At 33.2% G+C, this 21,394-nt stretch overlaps 2 protein-coding genes across 2 annotated transcripts in view; one reads left to right on the top strand and one right to left on the bottom strand.

Moving 5' to 3' along the window:
* The window catches only part of Zip99C (Zinc transporter Zip99C), a 99,126-nt gene extending 92,343 nt beyond the window's left edge, over window positions 1-6,783 (bottom strand). The window contains exon 1 of the mRNA XM_081734236.1: window positions 6,255-6,783. Within this exon, the coding sequence (XP_081590362.1) occupies window positions 6,255-6,597 (343 nt within the window). The 5' untranslated portion in view covers window positions 6,598-6,783. The remainder of the gene's footprint in view (window positions 1-6,254) is intronic.
* Window positions 1-21,394, top strand: part of FipoQ (F-box/LRR-repeat protein FipoQ) — a 362,646-nt gene that overhangs the window by 63,524 nt on the left and 277,728 nt on the right. The gene's annotated exons all lie outside the window — the stretch shown is intronic.

The raw sequence follows: 21,394 nt of genomic DNA, 5'->3' as shown, positions 1-21,394 counted from the left end.
GCCCATACCGTATACCAGGAGAGGGAAAAAGTGATGTCAAAGGGAAAATTTCAGGGATTTTTTTGTCACAGTTTGGGTTCCTCTGGAACGGCCGTGTGAACGTAGAAATCTCAAAAAATCTGATAAATACTACCCGGTAGACTGAATGTGTGTACCAAATTTCGAGCTTCTATCTTGAATAGTAAGGGCGGGAGAAATTTTATGAAGAATCCCCACAATGCCCCAGATTACCGCAAAAGTCCCTGATCTCAGGTAAAACATTTCCTGAGACATCCCTATTTACCCTAGGATCATAATCCGCCAATCATTCTCTTCAGAATAAACTGCCTTTTAGACGGTACCATTCACAAGTCTCCATCATGTATCTGAGGCGGGAAAATCCCGGAAGGGATGTTTTGGTTAAAATATCCCTTTTTTCAACTTTTTGCCCCTCTGGACCCGCCTGTTTTAACGCAGAGATCTGATAAATACTACTCGGTGGACTGAATGTTTGTGCAAAATTTCAATCTTCTAGGTGCAAAAATAAGCCCGCCAATATATATATATATACCCACAATACACCGAATTCCCGTATAAAGAAGGATTTTTGGAAACAAATTCTTGAGACATCCATAATTACCCTAGGATCATGGCTCAATCACTATTCTCTTCAGAATAGAACTGCCTTTCAGATGGTAACATTCACTTGCCTCCATCATGTATCTGAAGCGTAAAAACTAATGAAAATAGGCCTAACAAACGAAAAAATATGTTTCAAAGTTATGACGTCATCACCTCCTATGTCTCGTCGCAGGAAGGCATGAAGCCATATATAACGTGTTCTACAGTGCCTTTAGACTTAAAAAAAAAAAAAAAAAAAAAAAAAAAAAAAAAAAAAAAAAAAAAAAAGAGAGTTATAAAGCTAAGTACCATAAAACAATCGTATGGTACAAATTGTACCATAGGACCGTAAAATGGTTAAAGGACTACGCTGTGACAAAAGTGTTCCAATATAATCAGACCGTTTCTGTGTGGTGCTAAGTTCGAATTTTGGGCCCCTCCGTTTGTATTCACCTTTTTCCACTGCACCATAATAAATATAATAAAAGAAAATTCCCAAGTCTTGCTTTGTGCGAAGAATGATTCAAATCGACAATTTCTACATTCTAGGCTGTTATGTTTTTGAAATTTTATTATTGTATTTTGTTCCACAGATCTTTTTAAATGTGAAATTGGGTTTGTTATTTCAAATATAACCACAACCGATACATTAATTTGTACTTTAATAATCTCAAACCAAGGTGAGATTTTATTCATTCGGAATACTCAGTATTTCACAATGGTCTTAGAATAGCACCTTGATACTATGTGAAAGTGTGTAATTCTCCCAATAGACGTTCAAAATCTCGTAAAAGCAGGGTTGGCAGGTTTAAACCAAGGTGGTTTAAACCAAAAAAAAAAAAAAAAAATGTTCGTAAAAGTGTAAGTGTTTGTAAAATCTTGATGAACACACATTTGTGGGTTATCACGTTTCACTCCCGTATATTATTCGTATTATATTCAGACCTAAATTCCCCATTCATTACTCAAAAAGATTATACTACAAAAGCAACTTTTTTTTATAAGTTTATTTTGTGATTTTTTGTAGTTGTTATTATTGTTATGTAATTACAATCGAAGAAAAATTCTAAATATTGTTTCGTTTCAATGTTTACTACTGATAAAATGCATCGAAAATGCCGTACTTTTGTGTGCGTGTATGTGTGTGTGTGGGGGGGGGGGTCATACAGACCCCACGAGAGGCATTTAGTGAAATAAGTATCTTTGGTATCTATTTATGTATAAATGAGTTTGAGCCAAAGTGGACTCAAATAATTCGTATCTTTATTCACTTTTCTTATTGATATGCAGATTAAGTCGTTGTATTTCTTTAATTTGGACCAGTAAAAGTCGTTGTTAACTAACTTGAACTAAATTAGTTCTTCTGTACTCCGTAGTACTTTGAAATTGTTCATATGTAATTCTGTATAATGGTTTCACTTGTGCAACTGTTCATCTTTTTGTCCTTCTGAAATTAGTCTTGACAGTTATATTAAGAAGCATGTAAAGATCAGTACAACGTATTTTTTTTTATCAGGATTCCTTCGTGAGTGAGTCGGCAGACGTATCGCATTTGTGGCCAATTAGTCCTGGTTCCGAGTTCAAATGGAGGACAATTTCTCTCGGATGTAACTCGAGAAGCGGTTTTTATTCCGCTTTAACCCTGCACGTATACACTGGGGTCTGTGGGACCCCCATATTCATTTTAATACTATAACAATTCTATTTATTCTTGCAGTTTCGGCTACCAATGTAAATTAAGTTTGTAACACTGTCTATGCGGAATAATAGCAGTCTAGCCAGTTTAGTGAGACTCATTGTTGGAAATAGACGTTATTTTCGCTCTTGCGTTGATTGGGGTCCAGCATACCCCAGTGTGTACTTTAAGTAAGTGATTTAAAAAAAAAAAACATTTTGATAAAATGGATTTGGAATCTATACGACATGCATTATTGGAGAGTGAAGATGATATGGAAGATATCCTACTTACAACAAAGCATCACAAAGTTTAGTTTTATAATTGTCAGAAAGGTGATAACATTTACTGCTGTTGGGGTCCCACAGACCCCAGTATGTATTTTAAAGGAAGAATTACCGGTATTTTATAAATTTGCCTCATTTTTTTCAAAATAATACAGTAACTACAAGAATGGCCTTAGAAATATTATTTTCAGTAAAATGTTGGAGCATTGTTGATAGATATTGTGTAAAAATGCATGAGTTCATTAAATAAAAAGAAACTCCATAATTTAGAGAAATATGATTGGGGTCCTACAAACCCCAGTATGTACTTTGTGAGTAAGAAAATAAGTGTGTACGTGCAGGGTTAAGCTTATGTGACCCCTTCCAGCATAACCCAGTTGTTGCATAATAACATGATGGCGAAACAAACTTATTTCTGTCCATATATGATATGAATATGTAGAGCAAATTATTTAAACCATAAAAACCTGGTTTAAACCAAACAAACCTTTTTTTTTTTTTGTTTTTTTAATAAAAACCATGGTTTTTGCCAACCCTGTGTAAAAGTAAATAAAACAGTACGATATAGATTGGTTGTACCACTAGTATATTAATAAAATGCTCAAAAACCCAGGTGGGTTCATTGCAGACTGGGCCCACTTTGGTAACTCCTGACAACAAATGCCTGAGCATTGCATTTATTTATTTTTGTTAGTTTAACGTCTCACAATTCTGTACTACGGTTTAGCGAGATGGTGATGATACTAATGAACGAAAAAGTTAGAAATTAGAGAACCCATAGAAACCTCACGCACAAGGATTTTGTTCACCTCAAAGCTGGGGGGCGCGGTGGCTCAGTGGTAGAGCGTTCACCTCCGGTGCTTGGGGTCCCTGGTTCGATCCCAGCTCGCGCCATGTGGACTTTGTGGTGGACAAACACCGTGCTCGTGGGTTTTCTCGGGGTTCTCCCGTTTCCTCCCACTTTCTTCATTCCACCGTTTCACTCATTTCTCATTATCACCGTCTCCTTTAGCCTAACCGGCATAGCTGTGGGACGTTAAACTTAAAAATGTCATTTTTTTTTTTTACCTCAAAGCTGGAATCAAGCCAGGGACAACACGCGCTAGAAGCCACTAAGCCATTATGCTCCCTTACAGATAGAAAGAATAATACCCTACGTAATTGTAAAAAGATAGATAGCGAAGTCTGCTGCACAATAAACACCAATTTCAAAAAGATCTGGACGGTGGTTTTCCAATATACGCTTTATCTAATATTGTTATTCTTACTATCTATAACGTAATTCGCTGATAAATTTCGACTGCTCTCAATTCCACTGGGCGCAGCCATATTGGTTACAAATGAACCTTGCTAGGGCAGACGCTAAGATAGCTGAAATTGTGTTCACCTAAGTCGCGCTGAAGATAAGTATAAATTGCTGATTAATAAAGTTGACATAGCTATTCCTGACTCTTCAGCACAATAATCTGATTAAACTAACAGTGAACATTCAGCGTAAAACGAAACAAAATTATTTTGTACATTAATTCATGTAGCTTAAAAATGCGAAGTCCTATTGACAGACAACCATCACGTCTCTCCATGAAATAGTATTCTAATACCTTCTACCATCTGTCTTGACGCTTCTCCACATAATACGTACATACTTATAATATATACAAGTGAAATTGACGTTATCTGTTATATCGTCAAAGAAAGAAGAAGAAAAAATCGAACGGTTTGAAACAGAAATAAAACTTTCAGTATAATTAGCACTTGACATGAGCTGTTTTCGTTTTCATTATATCATTCTGATTAAAATGCGTATCCTAAGGGGTGAGAGAAAAGCGGATTTAAATTCTATGCATTTAAATTAGTCTTCATAAAAATAATAATAATAATAATAATAAATAAATAAATAAATAAATAAGAGGACACTTGTGCAGTAGCTTTCAAAAATTTCACTTCTATATGGGGAAAGGGACTATTTCTGTAATATTTTCAACTTGGCATTTTCATGAGAAAACGGTTGAACCACTTGACTAAGCAAGGATTTTGCCATCTTCATTTGAAAAATGTAACCTAAGTGGGGAAATATATGTCCTAAAGGGGAAAGGAGTTCAAATATTTTGTATGAAATTACTCTTCCTGTGCGAAGAATGATCATTCAACCAGTAATCTATGATTTTTACTGGCATTAGCGATGGTGAAATGCGCATAAACGGAGATAAGTGCGAAAAACACACATGACGTGTACTAGGTAGCTACTACAATTGAGTGTTGCATGTATTTCGATGCTGGGCAGGGCGAACCTGACTGCCTGCGTGGGATTGTATCTAGGGAGAAGTGCCCTAATCAAGGTAGACATGCTCGTTTTCAGTCTCGGTTGTGTCCTAATAGAAGAAAGCATTTGTATTATTCCTTATATTAGTACTTTTAATAGTTTATTTACTCTCCTCAGTCATCTCCAGGCAACTGTCCTTAGTTTTTCTTTTATATTAAGTAACAGGATTGGCTGGTTTAAACCAGCTGTTAAAAAAAAAAAAAAAAAAAAAAAAAGGATTGGTTTCAACCAAAAATGTTCGTAAAATCTTGATGAACATTTGTGGAATGTCACGCTTCACTACCGTATATTATTCGTATTATATTCAGATCTAAATTCCCCATACATCACTCAAAGAGATTATATAAGTTTATGAATGTTTCTTTTGTAGTTTGTTATTACTGTTATGCAACTGCAATCAAAGAAAAATTCTAAATATCGTTTCGTTTTAATAATGTTTACTATTAATAAAATACATCGAAGTGCTGTACTTTTTTTCTTGGGGGGGGGGGGTATCACATTTGTGGCCAATTAGTTCCGGTTTCGAGTGCAAATGGAGAACAATTTCTCTCGGATGTAAGCCGGGAAGCAGTTTAAATTCCGCTTTAAGCTTATGTGACCCCTTCCAGCATAACTCGGTTGTTGCATAATAACACCAAGGCGAAACAAACTTATTTCTGTTCATATGTGATATAAATACATAGAGACAATTATTTAACCCCCCCCCCCCCCAAAAAAAAAAGATTTTTGTTGTTTTTTCTTCAATAAAAACTGCGCTTTTTGCCAACCCTGTTTAGTAACGTAAATTTCAACTGTTAATTAACAAATCTAAAACTACAAGTATCAGATTTACATAATTGCCAAGGTTACTTTGTAACCAGTTGCCTAAACAGAAAAAGGAAATGACAATGACGTTTTCTGCATCAGCGTATAGACCAAATATTTCAATAAAGTAAATTGAAAATTATCGGCATTTGCGGTGTAGAGACCTCTACCATATGGGTTGGGGACAACGTCCAAATTATGGACACGGTTGTCAATCTCGAACTTTTATTGTATGGGATTCATCCAGGAAACGCTACCAGAGCTGCAATGTGGTATAGCATCCGCCCGGCAAGATGAAGATATCCCATTTTGAGTGAAGCTTAGTCCACTTGTAATAACTCCACTATTTATTAAAGTGCTAAAGAGTTAGCTAGTTACGTTTGGTATGTAGTTTAATCACGTTATATAATGGTCACTATTCAGAAACGGAAGAAACGTGAAAACTACATGCAAGGTGTCAACTACGAAAGTGCAAGGAACATATGTTATAGAATAAATGATCCACACGAATGCAGAAATAGATATATATCTACGTATAGGTTTTATATGAAATTTAACTACTCACCTCCAGATTTCAAATTATCACCCCCATCAAGTGGAATCACCAATAAAGGAAATATACCGCTCAATCCAACGGAAATAGAACCTAAGATTGAGAAAACCCATGGGTGATAATTTGGCATCAACATCCATAAAGAACAACACGGTTCTATAACAAAATTTTCTACAAAAGTTCTATAAATTAGCCATATGTCATATTCAGTTCCATTAGCATTGCACATATTTTTATAATTTTCTGTGCATAGTTCCCTGAAAGTACTACCGTAACATTGAATATCTACATCGGACGCAATAGCGCCCATGGTGGTCCATAAAAGTGTCACAATGATTACACCAGTGAGTCTCATTTTAACGAAAGTTAAATGACGCCAAAGAACGACAAGAAAATAAGCTTCTTTACTGTTAGCACTTAAGTTTTTTTTTAATGAATGTCACGTTCTTTCTAATAAATTTATATATGAACCATCGCTACACACGCAGAACAAAGACTCCACACAACACTGACAACTCGCGCTGTTGTGTTTCTGTTTACATTCTCCGTAGTATTTTAGTCTACCGATAGAGGGCAGATGTGCTCTCATGCTTGAGAAACGACATTGAACATTAGTCATGAAGGTTGCCATTTTGTATCCCGTTACTTTTGAAGTAAACCAATTCGATTTCATAAAGAAAACTTTTGAGATTTTTAATACACTACAGTATATGCCATAGGGAAGGGAGAGTTACCTGACTAAAATATATTTTTCTGAAGTTTTAAAATTATATTTTCTTATCTTGTGTTTTAATATTTATGTTCAATAACTTAATGTTCCACTTTTAATTTCTTGTATGCGTAATTTTCGCAAACATACGGAAGAAATATAGTTAGCAACAATTATTACTTTTTCCCATATATGGTGTAATAAATATATAAAATTGTACTATAGTGGCGGATCTAGAGGGAAATCATATCGGTAAAAAATACACTTATTCCATCCAAGGGAAGAACGGCTACTTGTTGTCTTAATTGTTGTATACGAGATTTAGAACATTAGGTAAGTTCAGGTCCCTTAAGTTTGTGACGATAAAAGTTTATTTTTTCACCTATGTGACTTCCCTCAAGAACTACTCCTGCTTGTATCATTGTTTATTCATTTTCAACTATAGTCTATTTTTAAAAACGAAATAGCTTCTACTTTTACCTTTGTGTAACGATCGCTTTTTAACTCTTGTTTAGCTAAAACTTCTATAAAGATCAAACTAAATAATAATTCATAGTAATACAAGTAATATAAATAGTAATACAAATATAATAACGGATTTTGAATGTTTAATTCTCTCAATGAAACCAAATATCATTTATACGAGTCAGCTTGTTTGGCGTACGCTTAATTACTTCAATTGAGGTTCAAGCTTCCTAGTTCATAACGATTCATGATATTTGTATACGTACTGTAACTTTATGTGCTAAATGTTTATTTACTTTTTATGCTATCTTCGTCAATAAGGTGTTAAAATCCGGAAAACCCCTTTCCGTATATTACTGGTATGAGCAGGGATAAAAGTGAGGAACGCGGGAGGATGTTGTCCCCCACTTCCAGGGATGTAATAGGACGTATACGGGAGTATACCCACCTAAAATTTTTTAAGTCCAGCGTATACTCATCTTGAATTGAAGAAAGAATGAGCGTATATTGGAGTACGTATACGCTATACTTTTGAAAGTGATCGAGCGTATACCTACCAAAATTTGTAGTATTACACCACTGCCCACTTCCATAAAATATCTATGGCGTCCTCACACTTTCTAAAAGCAATTACAATGGGCAAAGTTAGGCAAGGGGGACGGCGTAATGCCATGCGTCCCCCTACATTTCCAGATCTACTTTTACCCCTGAGTAGTCAAGGGGCTGGATCTATCCAACGTGTGAGGTCTTTGTTCATTGAATTGCCGACAAACACCATTGTAATCGTAGCAGATGCTTCTTTTGGAGGTGTCTCGTAATTCCATCATTGTGTCAATTAAGGAAGTAAGAAAATTGTCAATTTAATGTGACATATGGATGTTGCACAATACTTGAACCGTAGGAGGTGAGAAAGACATGTTAAATAAGTTAGTTTCATGTATTTAGAAACATGGGAAACTCTGGATAAAGCATAGCTATATGTTAGGTAAGAATGGTGTAGGAGCGAGGGAGCCCTTTGACGGAATAACGAACGTAACATAGACACCTGCTTGTATGTGTGTGTTCCAGGGTTTTTGGAGGTGGAGGGAGCGAACTGTGTTCTGGACATTGCTTAATGGGAGAGTGTGACTTCTACTGCATGGAAACTGAAAAATATGTGAAAAAAGAAAGAAATAGGAGACACCTGCTTGTATGTGTGTGTTTTAGTTTTGAAGGTGGAGGGGGGTGTACTGTGCTCTGAACATTGCTTAATGGGAGAGTGTGACTTGTACTGCATGGAAACTGAAAAATATGTGAAAAAGAAAGAAATAGGAGACACCTGCTTGTATGTGTGTGTTCCAGGTTTTTTGGAGGTGGGGAGCGAACTGTACTGCCCATAGAGTAAAAGACATGGGTTAATTGGGACTGTAATTTGCACCCTATGGAGAAATAGCAATGAGTATACTGAAGGAGAGAGAATGTAAGAAAGAGATAGTTACGTGTTACATTGCCCCATACTGAGAGACATGGCACAAGATTGCATAGGGAAAGTGTAGTGTCCTTTTGAGCAAAGGACCAGTTTAAATTAACGTGGGAATAGTTAAAATTACTACAATAGAAAGCGAAACTTTTTTGTGTGTGGATGAGAAAACGTTATGTTGGTTGCGACACACCTGTATGTCTAACTCTTTTTAGAAAAGAAAGAAAAAAAGATCTTTTAAGTTGTTAGGATATAGAAAGTTATTTGAGAAAATGTATGTGACATTTATTGTTGAGGGATGAGACCTTCTGTAATTTCGACTTGAACGTAACTCTTTTTAGAAAAAAAGTATTGTTGAAGTTAGGGATACTATCATGAATGGATTTTTGTAGTTTTGAAAAGGAGTGTGAGAAACTTACGTGGAAAATAAGATAATATTTGCAATAGAAATATAGATATTTTGGGGTTATGGATTTGTTTGAAGTTTTAATTTAGTTGAATTTTTATGCCAAATAGTTGAAAAGATGCAGATGAGAAGAGACAAGATTGGTTCGATAATATATTATACTTGAAAAAAAAATAGATTAAAAATGTGAGAAAATATATATGCTGTGAGCTGAGGATTGGAACATAGATGTGTGAAACATTAATGATAAATATTTTATTAGTGATGTAATGATGGGATTATTATTGTTTGGGAAGAATCATAAATACTTTGAGAATTCGAAGGAACACAATATGATCTGAATGGATTTTGACTTGACTTGATGGTAGTTTTGCATTTGGTTTCAACAGCGAAGCTATATGAGACATGGACCTAGTGAATAATAAGGGTATAATACGGATGATTACAAACTTATATTTTTGTAGTAGGAATATTGAAAATGAAATATTTGAGTTTACGATGCATGGTTATTTTGGTTAGGCTAAGGGAGAGGATGAGTAAAAATGGTAAAATGAGAAAGTGAGAGGAAACGGAAGAATTGCGAGAAAATGCATGATGAAAGTACTTAGATGTTTTTTTACACTGATGTACTAGTTAGGGTACATACCTTTGATATGTGTGCGGCTAGGGTGAAGGAGACAACGATAATAAGTGATGAATGAAAGGCTGGAAAACGGGTTAACCCCGAGAAAACCCACGAGCACGGTGTTTGTTTATGATAAAGTTGAATTGTTTGGGTCGGGATTGAACCCTTGGTACGTTAGATGGAATATTGAAATTGAAATTTTTAAGATTACGTTGCATGGATATACCGATTAGGCTAAGGGAGACGATGAGTAAAAATGTTGAAATGAGAAAGTGAGAGGAAAATGCATGATGAGAGTACTTAGATGCTTTTTTATATTGCTGTAGTAACTAGGGCGCACACCTTTGATATGTGTGCGGCTAGGGTGAAGGAGACAACGATAATAAGTGATGAATGAAATGGTGGAAATGGGACAATTGCGAGAAAACCCACGAACACGGTCTTTGTTTACCATAAAGTTGAATTGATTGGGTCGGGGATTGAACCTTTGGTACCCTAGATGGATTATTGTATAACGTAAAGTATAAATATGTAATATATTAGTGAAAGAACATGATTATATTGGGTGTATATTAAAATATGTATGTGGTGTAAACTGTGATTGAAGTTGAGACTTCAAGAACGAAAGCTAAACACCTTAGTATTGAAGGAGTATGCTGTAAAGGGCTGTAAGTTAGATTTTTAGTTTTAAAAATGCGAGTGTATGGTGCCATACTTACAGAGAGAGAGAGACGGAAAAGAACTCTTCCAGTGGTGAATAAGATAATAAAACTGAAAAAGGCAAACCTTTGGTTTAGTTTTCGTTTTGCAGAACCTACAAAAGTGTATTGTATTTTTTTTTGGCTATTGTGAAGTATCTAGACGCTACAAGCTGTATTTAAGGGAAAGAGTTTCTTTTATGTGAGAATTTATTGTTTGTAGAGAGATACTTGCGTAAATTTTGTGTTGTATTGAAGCGAAGTTGTAGGGGGCATCCTTTTAAAAGAATTTTGCCTTTTACAGAGAAAAAATTGCTTTAAGACATACAGTAATTGGACGTAAGTGTTTGCAGGGGACGCTAAGATTTGAAAAAAAAGAAAGCGTAAAATGTTTGGCGTTAGTTTGAATCTTTTATTTGTGAAAAAAATATAAATATGTTGTTTTGGAGAACACGCTTATTTCTAGTTTAGAGTTTACTTGGTGACACTGCGTTTGCGTGTGATAGTTAAGGAAAGGAGTTTTTAGCTGACCGGAAATATCTATATTTGGAAGGTAAGTTGAATTTTGTTTTTTATATTTATTCTATAAAGTAATAACGAAAGAACTTAACTTTTATAGATAATTGAAGTGAGAATATAATATTATTTTTAATGTAAATTGTAACACGAGCTTATTTTTATTTATTGACTTTTAAGAAAAATAAAATGAGAAATATTGAAAAGCTGATGGTGGAATTAATTTTAAATTTATATAACAGCATAGAACTTAATTCTAAACCACCCAAGTAATTTTTATTAAAATTTTAATATATATATATATATATATATATATATATATATATATATATATATATATATATATATAGAGAGAGAGAGAGAGAGAGAGAGAGAGAATGATATTGTGTGTTTGTGAAGGAGGTGTTGAATTTATACTAAATTATTTTTTCTTATTTTTGTTTTAGATTTTTCCTGGATCGATTGTGAAGAGATTTTTGAAGGAATTTCTACATTTGAGGTAAGAAATAAATTATTTTATTTATTTTTAAACTTAAGAGAGGAAAACTGCTGAGCTTATTATGTTTAATTGACTTTTTGGAAAAGATTAGTTTTAGTTGGGAACATTTTGAGTATAGTATGTGTAGCCTAGTTTTATTGAGAGGAAAGCAGGAAACGATGGAAAGATAAAAGCTTATAAATAACATAGAAAATGCAATATTTCAGTTTATCGTGCCACAATTATGCCCTTTAGGCTGAAACTGACGTGTGATTAAGGCAAATGAATGATCATGGAAAAATCGGTGGAATGAAAGTGCGGAAGGAAATAGAAATACGTGAAACAACCCATGAACCTTATGTTGTCCACCAAAAAAGTTACATGTCTAGGGATTGAATTACATACCTTAGACACTAGAAGTGAACGTTATAGCACTGAGGTACCGTTGAAACATATGTAGAGGAAAGGAGGAAACGAAGGAAAGATAGAAAATGAAATTTTTAAGTTTAACGTGCCACGGTTATACCAGTTAGGCTAAGACTGACGCGTGATTAAGGCAAATGAATAATGAACGATCAATTGGTGGAATGAGAAAGTGAGAGAAAACGGGAAAACCCACTAAGAGAATGTTGTTTAACACAAAGTTAATTTGCGGGGGAATTGAAGGAGGGATTGCACGCACCAGAGGTGAGCATTATAACATTGAGGTACCGTTGAAACATATGGAGAAAAAAACACAAGACGGTGGAAAAATAAAAACTTATAAATACCATAGAAAATGAAATTTTTAAGTTTATCGTTTTACCCTTATGCGGGATAGGCTAAAGGGTGATAATGAGAGATGGATGAAATGGTAAAATGAGAGTGTGGGATGAAAGGGAAAAATTGCGAAAAAAAAACCACGCTTATGGTGGTTTTGCATAGTGTATAAGAGAAAAACAAATGTAATAAGGCAGTACTTACATGGCTTTTTACAGTGACGTAGTAGCTAGGACGCATACCTTTGCTGAGTATTTGTGTTAGGCTAAAGGATACGGTGATGATGAGAGATGAGTGAAATGGTGGAATGAAGAAAGTGGGAGGAAACGGGAGAACCCCGACAAAACCTACACATACGGTGTTTGCGCAGCATAAATTTGACTTGTTGCGGATTGGGATTGTATGAGAGATTTGAAGCACCGGAGGCGCGCGGTACCGCAAACTGGCGTTAATAAATATTGGAATTTATTATTAGAAAGAGGATATGAAATATAAACTTTTAGTTAATTCATGAATTGGAAAAACAAAAGCAATGTTATGTAAGATAATGTGCAATTGAAATTACTTGAGTGAATGTGATGAATTGAACTGAATTGTTTTACGTTTAATGCATCGCTAGCTTAATTGGAAAAGTGTAGTTTGCCATATATTTTTGCGTGTAGATAAAAGGTTACGTAATAGTTCCATGGATTTAAAGTACTGTTATTATGTACCAGTTTGGCGATGACAGTTTTTTAATATTGGAAACACTCACCAACATTTATGACATGAAAATTGGTAATGTAGGTGCAAGTGTGCCATAATTATTTTGCAAAAGAGATAATTGAATTATTAGTAATTTATTGTGTCTTAAACTAATTATATTTGTTAGTTAAAGAATTGGGAAAACCATGCATGTGTAATATTAGTATGGATTTAAGTAATAACGTACAGAAAAATGTTTTAATGTCTAAATTTAATTGAAATTAACACCTATATGGAGTTTTTATTGGGAATATCACTATTTGAGGGAGTGTGCTCGCGATTTAAATATTATTATTATTATTTTTGGAATATATATGGAGTTATACCTCTTGTATAGCTTTATGTAACTGCCCTTATGTCCCAAAGAATAAAAATTAAAAATACAGGAAACATAAAAGCATTGGGGGGCTAAAATATTTACTCAGACTGAAAGTAAATTCATGAATTATATTATAGAAATATAAGTATGGAAAAATCAAATGACCGTATTTAAAATGTATGTATAAAGAAGATTTCAGTTGAGTTAAGTTGATTATGAGTTTAGTGTACCTTTGAGCAGGGAGGCTATATGAGACGTGGACCTACAACTTTACGTGCAATGGGAACCACATGAGTTTGCCCCGGGAACCGAACGCTGGTTACCCATGGCAAATGCGCGTACGTTAACCGCTTAGAATTGTCGGAGCTTATGAACGACATTAGTTTTTAGGAAAACTGGATTTTGTTTTCTTATATTAATTTATTGAAAATATTGAATTGTTTTTTATGGCACTTACCACTTTATATTGCACGGTAATACGAGTTAGGGTAAAAGGAGATCATAATTAAGGATGTGGAAGGAAACGGAAGCATTCCGAAAAAATATGATCATAATATTGTTTAGTATAAGATTAGTTAAACAAATCTCTTGTTAGGGAATGTCCTAGAGGGTATGTTGACAAGAAAGAAAGGGAGGGAGCAAAGAAGACTACAATTAATGACTGATATTAAATTACAAAGATTATACGCGAAGACGCAAAAGGTAAGCGGAGGACCGTGGTGCATACAAACTTGTTAGCTGCGGGAAGTGACTTGCTATTAAAGGCAAAATATCTATAATGATGATTTAAGCAAAAAACAGAATTATGAACCAAATGTATTAGAGGAAATTAGTTTAGGATTTGTATGGAAAAAGTAAAATAAAAACGTAATGATAACTGAATATTATCTTGGTAGTATTGTAAATAGGAATGTTTCCTAGGAAAAACTTTTGCTTAATTTTTATGGAATTTCATACAAATGATACGAATATGTTCATACAATGGCAATAAGGACGTATGTTATTTGATATTTTGAATATGTAGGCAAAGACAGACAGACATTGAAATTTTTTGTTGGGAGGGTTACAAAGTAATTTTGTTAGAATATGTTTGAAACTGATGATTTTTAAGGTCTTGTAGACACTTATATGAAGGTTACTTTTTAAAAGTAAGATAAAAATTGTAGAAAAAAATAGATTGTTTATGATTGAAGGAATGAAATATTACTTTTGTTGGAAATATAGGTGAATTGCGTTATAAACATGATTTAGGTAACTTAGATCCCCAGAGTTTTTTACTGATGGAAAATAAATAAATAAATAATACCAGCTTGTTTACAATCATTATTTGTATTGAAGATTCAACTTTTAAGAACTAATATTTAAATAATGAAATAACTTTGACAGATCAAATTATAGGCGCTAAACGAATAACTATAAGACTAATAATTGAGTATTCAATGTACAGTAGGTATTTATTTTGAGAATAGAACAGTGAATTGTTACTGATAGTTATATAATTGATTGAATGAATTATTGAGAGACATAAAAAATAAGATGATACTTATTTTGATATATTTTTAACAGCACGTCTGCTTAAATATAACATCTGAAATTTTATAGTATTATTTGATATTTATAAGTGTTTATTTTTGTTTGTTGCAGGATGGAGGGATCACGAGCATGTATATTATTGGACATTATTGATTTAACAGGAGATGACGATGTAAATTTGGCAGAAGATGTAGGAGATGAGAATGTGATTGAATTAGATCGCAAAGAGGGGGAGGAGGAGGAGGAGGATGTAATTATTGTGGATGATGAGGGTGATAATGACGTAATATTAATAGAACATGAGAAAGAAGTGATAATAATAGAAGATGACAAAGAGCAGGAGGGGGACATAATAATGCAAAATGTCGAAGAGGATGATCATTATGATGAAGAGGATAATGATGATCATGATGATGAGGTGGGGGTACAAAATGTACAAGAGGGGGAGGAAGGCGGTATGGAATTTCAAATAAATGAAGAGTTTTGCAAAACAATGGCTAGTTTGGAGAAATTTTTAAATGTAGCCATGAATTGTGAAGTACTTGAAAGAATTAATGAATTTGTAAATAAATGCAAATATATATATAATCAAAACAATAAAATGTAAAAAAACAGAAAGAAAAAAACAAATGTAAATATACGAAATAAAGAGAAAAAAAAAGAAAATTAGATTAGACAATATAAGTTGTGTGTTTTATTAATTCCAATATCATTACTTTAGGTAATTTGAACTGCGAAAAATCAGGTTTTAAGGTTACTTGGTTGTTTGGGTGATTGGAAAGCTTTATAGCGACCACATTTTTATGGTTTTCTCTTTCAGTTTTCTGGTGGATTGTAGGAAGACTGGAACGAAGAAATGGAGTAGAGTAAGGTATTGTATATTTTTTATGGAAGACCCAGCGAAGGATATTATTTTCACAGGGATTTAAGAATGTTTTGGTGTTAAAATTACAGGGAAAAAAATCTATAGAAACCTTATAAGAAGAAGACTGCTGAAAATATAATTTCCAGTTACTGACTAAAGATGGTTTTTTTGAACTTGATTAAAAGACAAATTTTAGGTAGTGCAAGCTGGAATCCAGCTCAGCTATCTAAATATTTATTATTATTATTATTATTATTATTATTATTATTATTATTATTATTATTATTATTATACATTTGACAGACCTGGAAAATAATTTTGACTCTGTTTCTTTAAAATTATGCTTATCTTATTCTTCCTATCCATTACTTTCCTTCTACTTTTTCCTTTTATACGTATATGAAGAAAAAAAGACAATTTTTCGTAAACTATATGCATTGAAATTGTTATCACACATGATCTCTTACTCTGAGGAAAGTATTTGAGAACAGAATCCTAGGGAAAAAAAATATATTTGAACCCAAGAGAAATGACAATGGGGATTGGCAAAAGCTTGATATTGAGGAAGTACATACTTTATACAACTACCCAACATTTTAGTGTTGTCAAGTCTAGAAGGTTTAGGTGACCATGTCATATAGGTTTAATGGAACGTTTTCAAAGTCTTAACTGGTAAACCCAATAGTAAAATGACCATTAGAAAGACCTATGCACAAATGGATTTCGCAGAAATTGGAATACAAAGTACAAACTGTATACAATTGGGTACGGATAGAAGTCAGTGAAGAGCTTGTGTGAACCTCTGGGTTCCATAGGTCATAGACTTAGTTAGTTATTTTTATATGCAATGAAAATAATAATAATATTAAGAACAAGAAAGATAAATAAAATTCACCTCTTTTCTGTTACCCGATTTTTAAAATAATTTTGTTTGTCCCCCTTAAAAATGCTATTGAAGCTTTATAACTTATGTATTGGTAAAGTATTTTGATCTTGATTGAAGGAACACTGAAAATCAAGACCAATTTCTTTCTAACTGCAAAATTTACTTAAAATTTTGATATATAACTCATAATTTCCATGGGATTATTTCTATATTTTTTTTTCGATTCCTGCATTTTAATAGATTAATTTCAAAAATATGTCATAAAAAAGAAACTGAAATGATATTTCTACTCTTTCTTTTGTATACAAATTTTAATTGAATGGACAATACCAAGTATATTATCTAAGAATACTCTATTATTAGATAAAGATATATATTTAAAGCAAAAAAATCATTATATGTACAAAAAAACAGCTACTTGTCATTTCCCGTGCAAGAGGATACATCTTACTGTTGCACTACGTGAACACTTTAAGTACAAGGGCAAGAACTCAGTCTATTACCTACTTTTTAACATCCTAGATAATGAATGAATAATTCCTAAAAGTATGGCGATTCTTGTCCTTCCTTAAATGCAAAGTATGGCTCATTAACTATAAGCGAAAATCAATGGGAATATTAAAATGACTTGTGTTTGCTTTTATTTACTGCATAAATGTCAGATAGAACCGTTGTTATGAGACTTATTTGTGAAGATTGAAATACGCAAACCAGAAATGCTGTGTATTACCTACAATTTAAAACACCAAGAAGCCCATAGTGAACGGACAAGTTATCTACTTACATACCAATAGAGGTATGAACGGGAACATATAACAAAGCGAGAGCGAGAGAGGGAGGAAAAAAGAAAAAAGTTTGCTTCATTGTAGGCTATGGACCGGAGTGCTAGCTGTTGCGGTGGGGAGGAGGAAGGAAAGAGCGCGAACGATAGATGTGGGAAACACACATAAATGCGTTAGTGTGCGTGAGAGATAGAGATACATACACTGCGGGAAGCATGCATGTATTGGTGTGCGTCAGAGGGGTGCGAAGGTATACAGGGTTAACCTGATTGAGGCCCTTTTTTTTATTCCTAGTTGAATGCAATGGAATTTACGGTCTTTTAAAAGGAACGGTGAAATCTTGTTTTTGAACACAGAAACTGCAAAAGTTTGTGTATGCCAAGAGAAAACGAAAACGAATAATTTATATGTTGATATCAGTGGCGTATATGCGTGCGGTTTATTGAAATTCTAAGTGACTATTTTTTCTTTAAAAATATGTGTGTCAATTGAAATAATAGAAATGGATTTATCAGATATACCTATGTAAAGCTACATTATAATGTTATGATATGTACTAAAAAGTACATGTAAAGTATAGAAATGTTAAAATCTTGATACTTACCTAGGATAAACTGTTTTGTTTGATGTTTGAAGCACATACGAAGCACTAATAAATGGCGGGAAAAAAAGACGGGAAACGACAAAATGAATTTGTCGGTAACCGTATGAGGAAATGCCGGTTGTACAAATAAGATGAGACCGATACGGAATGATGTTAACTGCACAAAAGCATGTGTGGTACTGACATGTGCTGGTATATAGGTGGCGTTGATGCAAAAAGACTAAGATTTTTTCCGTATAATAACTTTAAATGCTCATATCTCGTAAACGATTGATTATACGATAAAACGGACTACAGAAATCGATTTATCAGGTCAAAATTTATATAGAAAGACACCCTACATGATAAATTTGAGCAATTTTTTGTGGGGGTTAACAGTGGCGGCTGGGTATGTAGGGCTTTAACATTACATTTTTGGCTTTTTACGGCCAACTATTGGTCATAGAAACAAAAGAAAAGTATTTTCTTGAATGTTAGGACCTAACGAACACTTCTATACAGATTAGAACAATGTAACTTTAAAATAATTTTAAATGGTCATAAATCCTAAACGGTTCATCGTAGGTGGAAATGGACAACAGAAATTGATTTATCAGGTCAAAATCTATATAGAAAGACACCTTACATGATACATTTGAACAATTTTTATTTTTTTGATTTTATACAGTGTGTTCCAAAAGTATAGTTTTTTATTTTTTCGCTTTTTTGGGCAAACTATTGGTCGTAGAAAGAAAAGAAAAGTATTTTCTTAATCGTTAGGACCTAAGGAACATTACTATACAGATTAGAACAATGTAACTTGAAAATAATTTTAAATGGTCATAATTCCTAAACGGTTCATCGTAGGTGAAAATGGACAACAGAAATTGATTTATCAGGTCAAAATCTATATAAAAAGACACCGTACATGATAAACTTGAACAATTTTTATTTTTTTGATTTTATACAGTGTGTTCCAAAAGTACAGTTTTTTATTTTTTCGCTTTTTTTGGCCAAACTATTGGTTGTAGAAACAAAAGAAAGGTATTTTCTTGAATGTTAGGACCTAAGGAACACTACTATACAGATTAGAACATTGTAACTTGAAAATAATTTTAAATGGGTGTAACTCCTAAACTATTCATCGTAGGACAAAATGGACAACAGAAATCGATTTGTCATGTCAAAATCTATATAGAAAGACACCCTACATGATACATTTAAACACTTTTTATTTTTTTTCGATTTTATACAGTGTGTTCCAAAAGTATAGTTTTTTTATTTTTTCGCTTTTTACGGCCAAGTATTGGCCGTAGAAAGAAAAGAAAGGTATTTTCTTAATTGTTAGGACCTAAGGAACACTACTATATAGCTTAGAACATTGTAAATTGAAAATAAAAATTTAATGAATTTGCATAAACAATATGGCGTCGATTTTTTGAAACTTTGGAAATATTTATTAAAAGATATATTTTTATATAAATAGATAAAATAAATGATATTAGTAAAATAAATACCATTTTTACACGTTTTTTACCGCAACCGGTGCGCGCCGCGCGTTTTTTACCGCGACCGGTACGCGCCGCGCGGTATTTGCGCCCGGAAAAAGGTTTTCGCGACGCGGGACGCGTAAAATATTGCCGCCCGAAAACTGCGCGGGGTATTGCCGGTTATAAAAAACAAACAACACTCGGTAACTTGCTATGGCACATGTACACACACGCACAATCTTATACACACTAATGTGAATGTTATGGTACAGGTGGCGTTGTTTGAAGAAACAAATATGGCGGATGGATTTTAATGTGTTTTCTTTGCATTAATCTAGTATACATTATTTTTAAAACTAATAATTAAAAATTTAAACAAGTTAACACGAACTTAACCGAACTTTTCCGAACATTGCCGAACATAAACCTAAGAGTTTATTTACAATTTCTGTACATATTGGTTAATGCACAACACGAATAGTTCCGAACTTAACCGAAGTTTCCCGAACATTGCCGAACATAAACATAAGAGTTTATTTACAATTTGTGTACATGTATTACACAAACTTAATCGAACATAAACATAAAAATGTATTATCATTTACCGTACACGTTTAGTATACGTATACTTTGCATGAAATATAATTTAATTACCGTCAAAAATAATTATAATATTAACATGAAGTATAACACTACTACCTGTATAAGCTACAACACAGTTTGTAGTCTCGTACCCAAACGCATTTTGTTTTGTAGTCTCGTACCCAAACGCATTTTGTTTTGTAGTCTCGTACCCAAAAGCATTTCGTTTTGTAGTCTCGTACCCAAAAGCATTTGGTTTTGTAATCTCGTACGCAGGTGGTTTAACATATTTTAAATTAGTAACAGTAATATTACACAATATGATGTAATTTGTAAATTTTAGTTGCTTTTTTTTTAATAGAACACTCATAGAGTGTGATCGTATTTAAATTGAGGTGCAAACTCCTAATTTTTATTGGATCGTTTGCTGTGCAAACTCTTTATTTATTTATCTTCTTGTATTTTTTATTGTATTGTTTCGTTTGCTTTGCTGCAAGTGATTAAACCGGTTTAAACTAGTTAATGTTTTTGTTATGCAAATATTCAGTTCTGCAAAAACTTCGGTGTTAATTTTTTATTGGTTCGTTTGTTGTGCAAACTCCTTATTTATTTAACCTCTCATATATTTTATTTTATCGTTTCCTTTGGAATTTTAGTTGCTTATCTTTTTAATAGAACACTCATAGAGTGTGATCGTATTTAAATTGCTAAGCAAGCTCCTTATTTATTTAACCTCTCGTAATAAATTACTCGAACACTTCGTGTGAGCATACAAAATATGTTCCGAAAAATACTAAAAAATGTGAGCATACCAATGATGTTACCTCAAAATGTGAGCATGCCATAGATGTTCTACGAATATTTTAAACATAAAGGATATCACTGTGTTATAACCCATTTACATATAGATATCTTTTCACTACAGTATTCTAATGCCATATATTTGTACTTACTTCTAAGATGTTTGTTCATCGTATAGTAGACATTATGCCGACAATATGGTTTTGAACTTGCGGTCATTTATTGTAAGAACATAAAATACGTATAAATAACCTTATATGAAGCATACGTATTCTTCCTTTATCTTATATAGAATACAGATACTTCGTATGATATCAATATTTGTTTAGAGAAATAAAACATAATATCGTAAATTGTAACGCTTTATTGTATTTTCCAATATTGATATACATATTTAAATAAGATATTTACATTATATATACGTACAAGTACCAACAGATAGCAAAACTTAT

Source organism: Thermobia domestica, chromosome 12, assembly GCF_964235325.1.
Source record: "Thermobia domestica chromosome 12, izTheDome1.hap1.1, whole genome shotgun sequence".
Taxonomy (NCBI): domain Eukaryota; kingdom Metazoa; phylum Arthropoda; class Insecta; order Zygentoma; family Lepismatidae; genus Thermobia; species Thermobia domestica.
This window is presented reverse-complemented; position numbering and strand designations above follow the sequence as displayed.